The sequence below is a fragment of the Ruditapes philippinarum genome, unplaced genomic scaffold (genome assembly GCF_026571515.1).
Source record: "Ruditapes philippinarum isolate M1 unplaced genomic scaffold, ASM2657151v2 ctg26_1_1_1_1, whole genome shotgun sequence".
Lineage (NCBI taxonomy): Eukaryota > Metazoa > Mollusca > Bivalvia > Venerida > Veneridae > Ruditapes > Ruditapes philippinarum.
The window spans coordinates 106,193-118,215 of record NW_026865626.1 but is presented as its reverse complement, the minus strand read 5'-3'; the positions used below and the strand labels follow the sequence as shown (position 1 = coordinate 118,215).

The 12,023-nt window shown below is 31.7% G+C and overlaps 1 protein-coding gene across 1 annotated transcript in view; it reads left to right on the top strand.

Moving 5' to 3' along the window:
- Positions 1-1,229: 1,229 nt before the first annotated feature.
- Positions 1,230-12,023, top strand: part of LOC132729815 (uncharacterized) — a 34,904-nt gene continuing 24,110 nt past the window's right edge. The window contains exons 1-7 of the mRNA XM_060715643.1: positions 1,230-1,518; positions 3,168-3,406; positions 3,709-4,012; positions 7,102-7,296; positions 7,877-7,955; positions 8,559-8,716; positions 9,490-9,614. Coding sequence (XP_060571626.1) covers positions 1,254-1,518; positions 3,168-3,406; positions 3,709-4,012; positions 7,102-7,296; positions 7,877-7,955; positions 8,559-8,716; positions 9,490-9,614 — 1,365 coding nt within the window. The 5' untranslated portion in view covers positions 1,230-1,253. The remainder of the gene's footprint in view (positions 1,519-3,167; positions 3,407-3,708; positions 4,013-7,101; positions 7,297-7,876; positions 7,956-8,558; positions 8,717-9,489; positions 9,615-12,023) is intronic.

The window sequence follows — 12,023 nt, the reverse complement described above, 5'->3', positions numbered from 1 at the left end:
TGTATTTGTTCATATTGTTAACAGGATTTTAAGTTAGATCTATCACAGTCGCAGGATCTCCCTCAGCAATTCTTCTTCTACAAGTACTTCATCGCAAGATACGTTAGAATTTATCCCTATTTCTTCCTAGGAGAGCCGGCTGGACTAAAATTTGAACTTCTAGGATGCCGTTACTATGGTAACATTACAGTGAATTTCTATTAGAAAAAATGTGAAACAATAATGGTTACCTATTGAACAAGACATGTATTACTTAATTTATTTCTGAATATTTATATTTCTATATTTGCTAAATGAGTACTTTAGTTTTTGTACTGATAAGCTTCTTAACTTACCCGTCAAATAAAGTCTTATCTTTTATGATTTATAAGGAATCAATAATGTTTTAATTATTGTCCTTTGGACATTTGGAAACCATATACGACATATTTTCCTTATCACAAATGATGTAAAAAAAGTAAAATTGTATTTTTTTTCTGAATTGTATTCTGAATAACTTGTAACGATGTATATACGTGTTGGTTTATACATAATTTATTTTAGTTCGATTGTGTAGGAAGCTATAAGCTTATAGACACACTTTCGAATCCGTTCCTGGAACCAACCAGTACTGAGCAATGAGTGTAAAGTTTCTTGCTCAAGGAAACAAAGACTTGCCCCTGACGGGGTTTGAACCCATGCGGCTAGCGATCATGAGATTACTAGTCCGACGTGTTAACCACTCGGTATATACGTGTTATTTATTTACAGTTACGTCACAAGAGATTTTCTTTTCTATTTAATATATCCTTATTATTTTGTAAGCATGCCACTTTATAATATTTCTAGTAATGTAATAGAAACAATTGTTTGTCCCTGCATGATTGCAGTTCCTGCGTGATCGTAACAGGTGACTTCTTGTGTTCGTAATATTGGAGTCAAGGTATCTGTAAGCTCCAGGAGGTGGGATGGTTTTGACCCCTGGTGTTGCTTTCAGTTTCAAATACCTGAGGCTAATCAAAATCATCTTTCCTGTTTCGTTGTCATTTGACCTAAATTATGCACAAACAAGTATCAGTAACAACTGCAAGAAGGTTCAATTAACTTATTGAACTATGAATAACTTATGACCATTGCGCAAAAATACAAAAAGTGTTCCTTTATTACATAGATTGCACAGAGAGAAAAATGTTCTATTCTTATCTTTCGAGTAACTATGTCACATTTATGAATTCAACACAGGTGCTCCTTCAGTGAATTGCAACAACGTCAACATGTCTCGCCAGTATTTCAAAAGTTCGAGTATGTTTGTACCATACAGTGGCTCGCTTGAGCCAGGGTCTATGTCAAGCTTGTCGTGCGAGGAGGAATGTTCCAAAAAGTCAGGAACTTGTACTGGGGTTGTAGTCACAAGTCACGGACCTTTCTGTTATTTAGCTTTAAAAGGTTACAGCTCGAGATACGATTTGCTGGTAAATGAAGCGTCAGCGTATGGTATTTTACATACCGTTTACAAGGCTATGGATATTTGTTGGAATAGTAAGTTAAGTCTATTTAATTTAGACAAAAATATCTAGGCAGTATTATATATCCCCGTCCCGTAATGATTTGCTTTTTAGCGTAGTTTGTTTGTTTTGTAAAATTCAAAAATAATTTGACGTTGATATAATGATGTATTTAGATAATAACCAGATACGTGTTTCCATGAACAGTGACAATTGCAATCGAATCGTGTGTTTTCGATGCCGTTTAGTAAAATTTAAAACGTATATGCAATGATTACACTAAAGTATTAAAAAAGGATAACTTGCCCAAAACGGCAACATTTAAAGTGTTGCATCCTCGTTTAAACTTTAGTCATATGTAAAAACAAATATACAGCTCGGATTGATAAACCCTAAATAAGAAAGAAAGAAGACATAAATATGTTTTATAACTCAATTTCGAAGTCTGAAAAATAGCTCTTTAGCATACAAGAAGGTGGACAACTAATTATTTTCATCGTTAAGAAAGTGTTGCTAACATTTCGTCATGTATATTACATCAGCAAACAAGTTTAACAAAGTTTGTCCCGGCTTAAAAGATACTGTTTTCTGATACACATTAATGGCATAATAATTAATAACCCTTTCCTACTGACGACTTAAAAATCTACCAATACAATTAGTGCCTACCGAGATCAGTCGACACATCTGCCTGATACAAATTTTGAAATTTTGCCGTGAATGGTCATGTCCAGATTGAAAAGAGACATTTTGTCGTTGTCAGGTTGAGCTTAAGAAGTATAATAAGCCGCGTCACGACAAAACCAACATAACGCGTTTGCGACCAGCATGGATCCAGACCAGCCTGCGCATCCGCGCAATCTGATCAGGATCCATGCTGTTCGCTATCAGTTTCTTCACTTGTAATAGAGTTGATAAGCGAACAGCATGGATCCTGATCAGACTGCGCGGATGCGCAGGCTGGTCTGGATCCATGCTGGTCGCAAACGCACTATGTTGGTTTTGTCGTGACGCGGCTCATATAACGTTTTATAATGGTATTTGGCCAATAATTGATACTAAAAAATGTTTATGATGAAATTGCCTAAATTATAAAAGACCGCCCCACTTCTTTCAACACTGAACGCTACCGATACATTCCGAACGACTGATATTTGTTAGAAATGTCGGTGAATCACGTATATATTTTTTATATCTTTGCATAGTAAAATATAAAATTGAACACAACTTTGACATAATGTTAAGTTAATCAAGTTTTGTCTGAACATCATACGCTCTTGTACGGGAAGAATGTAATCTATGTTTTCATATGCAGTTATTACGCAGAAAACAACTACTTTTATCCATTTTTTATTGTTTTTGTATTGTTTGAGTCAATTTTATCCGCAACCAAAAACTGAAATGTAGGTCAAGCTTCATGTTAACAACATGAACAAAGAAGTTTTTGTATGATATTTACGTATTTACTTAAAATTAGAAAATTAATATAAATGTAGTGTAATTGTCATGATTATTATATTTTTAAGCTTTAAACATGTATGTGAATATTTGCTTAACCTTCTATCAATTGCAAAATCGTTTTTCTTCAGTGTGTCATTACGTGGCAATGCAATGCATGAATGTATGAAAAAATACATACAACAATACTTGTTACATTACTGTAACTGTTTTGTACTTTTACAGATGCATTTCAAATGAAATATACAACTATGGATTTACTACCATTCATAGTAGACGATAATTATTTTATACATAGAATCAACATCCCACAGTATGTTTCCCCTTCTATTACGAGTCCGCAGACGATAATCAGTCCAGGATATCCGTTCGCCTACCACACGGACTTCTTTTTTATGTGGTCGATAAACTTCCAAAACGGGTTTGTGTCACTCCAATTCACAGATATAGATCTTAAGGATAAAGTAAGTTGCCATGGATATGTTATCTTATACAATCGCATATTATTTTAAGGTGTGTCAATAACTTTATGCATTAAATGAAATAGCCTTTCTATCAATAATCCATCACTTCAAATCACAAGTATTAGCTTTGAATTTCATCTATATTTCCATAGAAACCCGGCTTTTTCAGCCATAATGTAAAGGCAGCAGCACTTTAATACACCTTAGTCATTTACATTTTCCCTACTGAAAATATGAAAAGTCATATGCCGATATGTATCACTTTGATAGGCATTTAATTGATTATTCACTCCAATTTTCAGGAGGCCTTTCTCCATTCGGAGAAGGGGAATATATTTTGTGAGGAGAATATTTATTTACAAACAGAGGACAAATTATGGTTATCACCATTTGGTATCACTAGAGATACAGTAAATTATCACGCAGACGAGGTTTTCGGACGTATGTACAGTTTCAGGCCATTTACTATTGACAGTGATTACAATGGAAAGAAAACCAATGTTGGATCAGCGGTAGAAAAGTTAAAAATTGTGTTTAGATCTTGTCCCGTTGAGTATTATAAACAGCAGCCAGTTAAAGGATTTAGAACAAATGTTCTAAGTAAAGGTGAGCAAGTATTTTCAGATACAAAACTCCTCAAATTTAACATTTCAAGTGGTTTGACGCGTAAAGCTCATTTTCTAATTAGTTTTGTACCTATTGATATTTGAAAAAGGGACATTTGTTAACAACAATAATGACAATGGCAATAACAAAATTTTATTTGCTTTAAGGATTCCGGTCCATTGAAATATATATATATATATACACACGTTGTTATTAATTGTACATAATATGAGATATTCTAATTTCTTACATATACACGCACTATTTGATCCTCTTAACATTATCTACCAGTATGGTAAAAACCTTTTTAACCCGTATATCACAAATTATCCAAAAAACATAATTTATGTTTTTCTTATACATAGAACTATATGACAACAACTGTTTTGTTATAACAACTATGATATCTGCGTTAATTATTGACTCAATACTCTTAAACTTATAAATAGATATGATAAACATACACACCATATTTGAACATCTTATATTATATTAACATATATTGCCTTTCACTATTTTTGTAATGCTAATTTCTTTTAGGCCAATGGGAGTTGTTCTTACTTTTAATTCAAGTGTACCCTTCGACTTAAACGTTTTTACTGTAAACTACAATAGGATATGTTTTCATGTATTTGAATTATGTTTGGTTTTATTTAGTCGTTTATTGGCTTGGACTTGTATTTTCTTGCAACGCACTGATTTGTTTTAAATCATACTGAAGTGCCGTTACCATTTTAATTTCACTTATAAATTTCTGTTTTGGTGTTAAGTCATACTGACTATCTCAATGTCATATGGCGACATTTTAGCTTTCATTCTGCTGGAGGAAAGCACATTTGCCAATTCATGTATAATAGATAAACAGCTTACTGAAAAAGTAGATGCTTTGGCTCGAGAATCTTAAATTACTCAATCATTAGAGTAAGTGTTACCAAATAATCATCTTAAACCTCGCATAAGTAAACTTATATCATCTGAAGTAAAATCAAAATGGGACAAAGTCGTTTTAACAAACTTATGATTTAAACCTCAACGAGTCTCCATCTCCATCTCTTGTAAACCGTCAGTACAGTGTTAAGCACGACATTGCCAGTCATATTTCAATATGCCAATAAACCAAAACAAACAAACAAACAAACCAAAAGAAACAAAACTTTAAACGAACAAACATTTAAACGAACAAACAAACACCAAGACCTTCCATAGGCTAGCTAGACAGCTTCCACACATTAAAGAGTCAAAGTTCTTGGTGGGATTCGAACACGCAGTGGTGAGACCCAGGTTACATTAGCCGTTCAGTCATGAAGGTTCCCCTACTCATACTTAAAGCAAAATTATCATATCTAACAACAATAATGTTTGAAATTTAATTGCAATTTACTTAAAAGTATGTGTCTATGTTACAGATATAATGTCGTGCACGATGTCTGAGTACGAATGCAAGTTGTGGTCGATGGAAATAACTTCCAGTAGCTTTATCGATGTAAAAATGTCTAGAGACTCCGAAATTTGGGAGATATATCTTGATATTGATAAAAGTTCTTTTAGATTTATTCTAATCACCATAGAGGAAATGCAAATAACATGTTTTTCAGGTATCAATTTTTAATTTTTAAATTAGTTATTGAATAGCCATAAAATCTGCAAAACATATTTAAGTTTAGAACAGAAACGGAAAGAGGAAATGCCTTTCAAATAAAATTTTATACAACATATGCATTTTTAAAGATTCTCACAAACTTTATATTTCTTAGAATCCAAGCTTACATTTGAAATTTTGTCTTTTCAGTAATAAATATTTTTAGTGAGGTATTCAATTTTGCTACAAATTTCGTTTTCTATTTTTGACAATACTGTTGCCTTCGAAAAGATGCTTGTCTAAGACAAATAAAGTATTTACCTTTAACTTGGCCAATGCTCTTTAATCAAAAGTTTGCCAGCCATCAGTATGGATTTAGGTAAGCAGTCTGATCAGGCTCTCTTTGTTAAGCTCAAATTTAAGTATTTCATTTTGCAATCTCTTCAACTTCAAACGAATGTCCCATATTTAACCCCTTACCAATCAGGCCAGTAATTGGGTTATAATCCCATTGGTATTGAAGGTAAGTCTAAAATGTTTTTATGATCCAATTCATCAGAAAACAACACCAGCAACGTATAATTCTAGCGAAGCAAAGTCTTCGTTCTCTGTTATTTCTTCATGACATTGACCATGTCAAAGTGGGCCTTGTATTTGATACATTTTAAAGTATATATAAATCTTAATTAAAGGGTCAACCTTAACAATTGACAAGGATTACTGTAATATGAAGTCAACGGTAAAGCCCATTGAAATGCGGATAACGACCATAACAGTAGTTTTCAAAATCCAGCAATATTGCCCTTGGTATCAAGATGTAGAAGGGTTTCGGCTGAGATATGAATTTGGGCGTACTTTGCAATCGTTTACGGATGCTTTTTCCGGGACAAAAGGTAATTTGTATGGGGATTTACATAGCACTTGCACTGAAAATGTCCAGTTTATCATATGGAGGAAGATCTCTGGTGCACATCCGTTAGTATTTCAGGCATGAGCGGGCACCTAAGTTACACCACCGACCTTCCGTCACAGAATGTAATATTGCAGAACATTTGCAGAAAATACGATGTTTCAAGACAAAATAAAGGCATCAGTTATTTTTATTCCGTTTCGCAAATTTAAGCAAAATGTAAAATATTTTGCAATTAAAGTAGCAAAATGTTAACAAATCAATATCTTGAATTCCAATAAAAAAATACTAATCAACTATAACGCTTCATACTGTAAAAATGCAACGGATGAAAACGATGGGTTAGATAACTGGCCAATGCTTAACATTGTGAATACTATGAAAGCACACCAAATAGAAACAAACTTTAAGAAATGAAGATAAAAGAATTTTTCTGTAACGAAGCATTTGTTATGACATGTATGACATTCTTTCTTCATGTGCATTTTATATTTATATATACATGTACAATTATTTCAATAAGGTGATAGACAAGTACCCTTAATGTACCATTACCTTTAACGAGTTTTAAATTAAAATGTACAATTTTTTTTTAATTAGTTTGTAGTGCCGAGTTTAAAAAATGCTACAACATTAAGCAGTCGAATAATGTGGAGTCAACTTGGACAGAAGCATTTGAACTATGCAAACAATCGGACAGAGCGCTGGTCAGTTTTGGTTCTCAACGTGAAATGCAGTTTGTCAAGGAATATGCAGCAAGGAATAATAGAAAGGAAACTACGAATGTCTATATAGGTACATCTGGCACTAAATGTTTCATTCTCTATAATATATTGATTGCTTTATAGAATGACAATGGACAAGGAAGTTCTTTTTAAAAAATGAAAGTATAATTCTCTAAACTATAATTAGTATATATAAATGAACACTCCCAATCAACATTGATAAGGATAAGTACAAAGCAATCTGAGCGTTGGAAGTCTTATCTTAAATAACCTTAAATGTTTATTATAATTATGTTAACATATAGTATCTATTAGGTATACAAAATGGAGAACAAAAATATGTGTGAACAGTTGCCACATTTTTATGACGAAGCATAGTAAAATGTATATTTAAATAAATATTTATCAAGGACAATGCAGTTTTCTATTTGATATATATTATGTATTCAAATACATGTCTTTCTAGGTAGAGTTCACATAGTGCACCTGTACTTAACAAGTTATCACACACATATAGCTTGTACACAATATCTTATAACGTCAAACAATGACGTCAATTAAAGTTTATATAAACCTCATATGTTTTACATATTTTATTTTGAAACAGCATTCAGACAGTAATAATAAAAAAACTTTTTTCATTTTCTAAGGACTATTTCGTTATATGAACGCCGAATCAGTTATAAATGAACAATGGATTGATGGAAGAATGCTGTCCTTTACGGCTTGGTATGTATTATATATAATGTAGATATAAAAACAACAGCGAATGGAACTAATTGTTAATTCATTGAATACAAGCTGTATTAACAATTTCAAAATCACTAAAAATGAGAACAAAGATCATCAAGTTAAGGAAAAGTTCGTTCACAGAACGCAGCCCCAACACATCCACACCAGCAGGACACCAATAAGACACTGAACTAAACACGCGGGAGGAAACAAGAGCAGCGAAGAGAGGAAATGGAAATCTAATAAGTGAATGATTAAGTTTGAAAAGCCCGCTTTTCATTGCCGTTTCACCAGACTATACACTGTTTGATTGATTCATTTAAGCAGCATGATATCAAATAACATGGACAGTTCAAGATCCAAAATATTTCGAATCACTTTTGGATACACGTTTCATGTTTATTGAACTGATTTATTGCTAGCCACGAACTTTACACACATATTTTGTGGTGTTTTTCATAACAAACAACATATTTGGCCGTGTCTTTTAATTGTAATGTTTAAACGATATAAGGTCTTAAAAGGTACAAAACATTCATTTCATGATAAAATTTCATTATGTAATATGTTATTTGACTAGTTTTCTGTTTTGACTTCAAGGGAAGATTATCAACCCGAAGAGGTATCCAGCAAACAATGTACTTATATGACTTTTACAACCCTTCGTTCACTGTCATCTTGGAGAGGAATAGACTGTAACCAGCCGTTATCTGCATTTGTAGTGTGTGAAATATATTATATGAGTGAAAATGAAACAGGTATGCTATCACATTATTTATTACATATCTGTTATATGTAGACGTGGGATATTTTGTCGACAATAATACTCAATAAGATCTTGTATTTATTAATGTTCTTAGAAGAAGAACAGTTAGACAATTAATAAATTGTCATATTTATGGTAATAACATTCCAAAATTACAGCAATTAAAAATTAAAAAAATAAATACCAGGTTGGTAACAATGTCTTTGAGAGAAAAAATGTATAAATATCTAAGTATTTTTAATAAAAAAAAATAACTACTAGCATCAAGAGTGATGTTATTACTTTGAGGGCAGAGAACTGGTCAGTTTGCTAGGAAAATATGCAAGCCCACTCCCACTTACCAAATCTATGAAAAATGTTTATTCGAAATACTCATCCATCGTACCACTTGCTCTAACTGTTCAATCAACACCAGACACAAAGGACAAAAGACAATTTTATACAAAGCACAATGCACATATACCTAACTAATTATACCTGTCTTAATTCTAATCATCATATTGTGGATTACAATAGGCATGTCACCACAACGTTTAACATACTTGCTAACAGAAGAGCACATGCTTGTGTTTGGTTACGTACTATCTGTTGTCATACACATAAAAGGTCAAAATAGAGATTTATCAACAGACTTAGTTTGGCCTAATTCCCTGAAGATTACTTATCTACATATATTAAATTTATGTTATGTCGTTTCATTATTGTAAAAAAACAAACAATGACAATTAGGTGTTCTATGACAATAACAAGAGAATTTATTTTTAGAAATCAAAGGTGAATATGATGTCAAGCTAAATGAGACGAAAGACAATTCTTCCGGCTTTATTTCGATAACTACAGGATGCATTTGCCATGCCACGGAGATGTCAATAGCATGGTACTATAAAATGGTAAGCCACATATAAATAGAATTAAACTTTTTTTTTTCTTCAGGCCCCACATCCGGTAACCCCATTTATTCGCTTCGTCACATAACCATTTGTGGGTCGAAGCACATCCCACAGTGGTTTTACAATTATTTATTTTCATGCATATAAACGGGTATACCAGATGTGAAACCAATGTAATGAAAGAAAAGAAAAAACAAAATCAAAAAGAAAAGACAAAAAAAACACACACACACAAAATAACAACAACAAAAACACAAAGAGACAAGGCCGACACATGCATTCACATCCGCACTCATAACCGTATTTTTAATAAAAATAGTTTCAAAAGCATCAACATTATATAAAATCTAATGCATGCTATTTTGGCTTGAATTATTTCTTAATTACTTAAACTCAAAACAATACTTTTCAGTGTAGAAATAAGATTTTCTCAGCTGACATTTTTCTTTTTAAAATACAGACATAAATTTTCTAAAAAGACTCCAAACATTATCAAACTTTGGTAATCTATTATTTATGATTGCTACCTCTTTATCAGTCTTGAGCTTTTGTGTTATAAAGTTTTTGGCTGCAATCATTGATAAAGAAAGATCAAGCATTTTACACTGATAAACATACATTTTAAAGTATACTAAAAATAAGTTTTTTGCGTTAGATAGATCATCCTTTGCATTATAGCCAAACATCATTTCTTTTATACCCAAAGATAAAAAAGGTTCGCTTTTCATTCTAAGAAATTCATTTATAATTTTTTTGACAATGGGACACAGCCAAAAAAGATGCTCAATGCTTTCAACATCATTACTCCAAAAAGAACATAAAGGACTTTCTTTATACTTAATTTTGTATAAAAGATGATTGGTTCCAATAATCCTGTATAAAATTCTTGTTTGGAACCATTGCAACTTGGCACATTTTGTAATTCTAAAAGGCATTTCGAATATAATTTTCCATTCATGTTCACTAAAAGCTATGTTAAGGTTTTATGTCCTTTGTTCGATACTTGTGGGGTTTGATTTGTTTTTATTTAATATACTAGAGAAAGGTTTTGCTCCATTTATGTCTGATATAATATCTTTTAAGTACAGCGGTATAACTGGGCCAATGCTTTTCTGTGGTGTGTTATAGATTATATTATGTTTATTTTAAAAATTGTTTTACTGATAAAATCATACCGTTAAAAATTAAGATATTAGATAGGACATTGTATCTATTTATAAAATCATTATAAGATAGAAACTTTCCATCAGATGCTATCAGATGTTCTATATTATAAACACCAGCATCGAACCACGATTCTAAATATACGCTTTTTGAACCAATTAATATGGTATTGTTATAAAATAAAGGATGTTTTTCGAAAGAATGATTTTCGATTGGAATTAATTTTATATATCGTGATAAGGCTGTAAAGGTGTCCTTCCAAAAAAGAGTGTTTGTTTCTTTTGCAAGTTTATCAAAGTAATGGTTTCCGCAGTGAAAAAAAATTTGCATATCTATTTTATAAACATTTTATTTAATACACTGATTACATCCAGGGGCGTACCTCGGCTTATTATGAGTGTACGCCGAGTGCCTTTTTTTTTTGGCCGAAGGATCGCCAGAGACTTAAATATCAAATAAAGCTGTGAGCTATAACTTAGGATTTAGGGGATATTCAAGCTAATTGTACTACTATTGTGTTTATCTATAGTTAAAGTAACATCAAGTACATATATTGAATGTAAGAGAAATAGCACGAAGTCTAACGTGTACACTGTTTTAAATAGTTCAAAGTTATTTGCTTTAAGAAAAACAAAACATAGCCAGGTATCTCTCTTGTAAAAAAGATGGGGTTTATTTCCTTTTGTAACAAGTTTAGTTTTTTCTTTGTTTTTTTCTTTTGTTTCACCATAACTTTACGTGAGATATAATCAAGGAAAATATGTTTTAAAATGATCTGTATGACTTTAATACAAACACAACAGTTTAAATGTTTAGTGTAACGAGATTTTATCGTATTCGCAGTTAAAATGTAGTATCGCACGATCATTTAGCTTCCTTTTAAAATGCGTATTATGTCAATGTTGTAGACAATAAATATTTTCTTCAACATTTTTGTTCTCAACTCTAGTCTTTCAATTTCCATTCGAAATATTTAAGTTATTTCATTACGAAGTATATATATATGATACTAACTTAAAAATAATATACTGATTTATAGTTACAAGGTAAAATATAAAAATACATTCCATACAGCTTACATACTCCCTTCCATTGTCCTGCAAACGCCAAGTTGCAAACCAAATATTTATTTTGCATATAGATCTAGATGTAATAAATGAAATAAATGTTTACTTTTCACTGATCTGATTCTTCTGAAAAAAAAAATTGTAATATATTGGACAATTTCTTATCCTTTTTGGATTT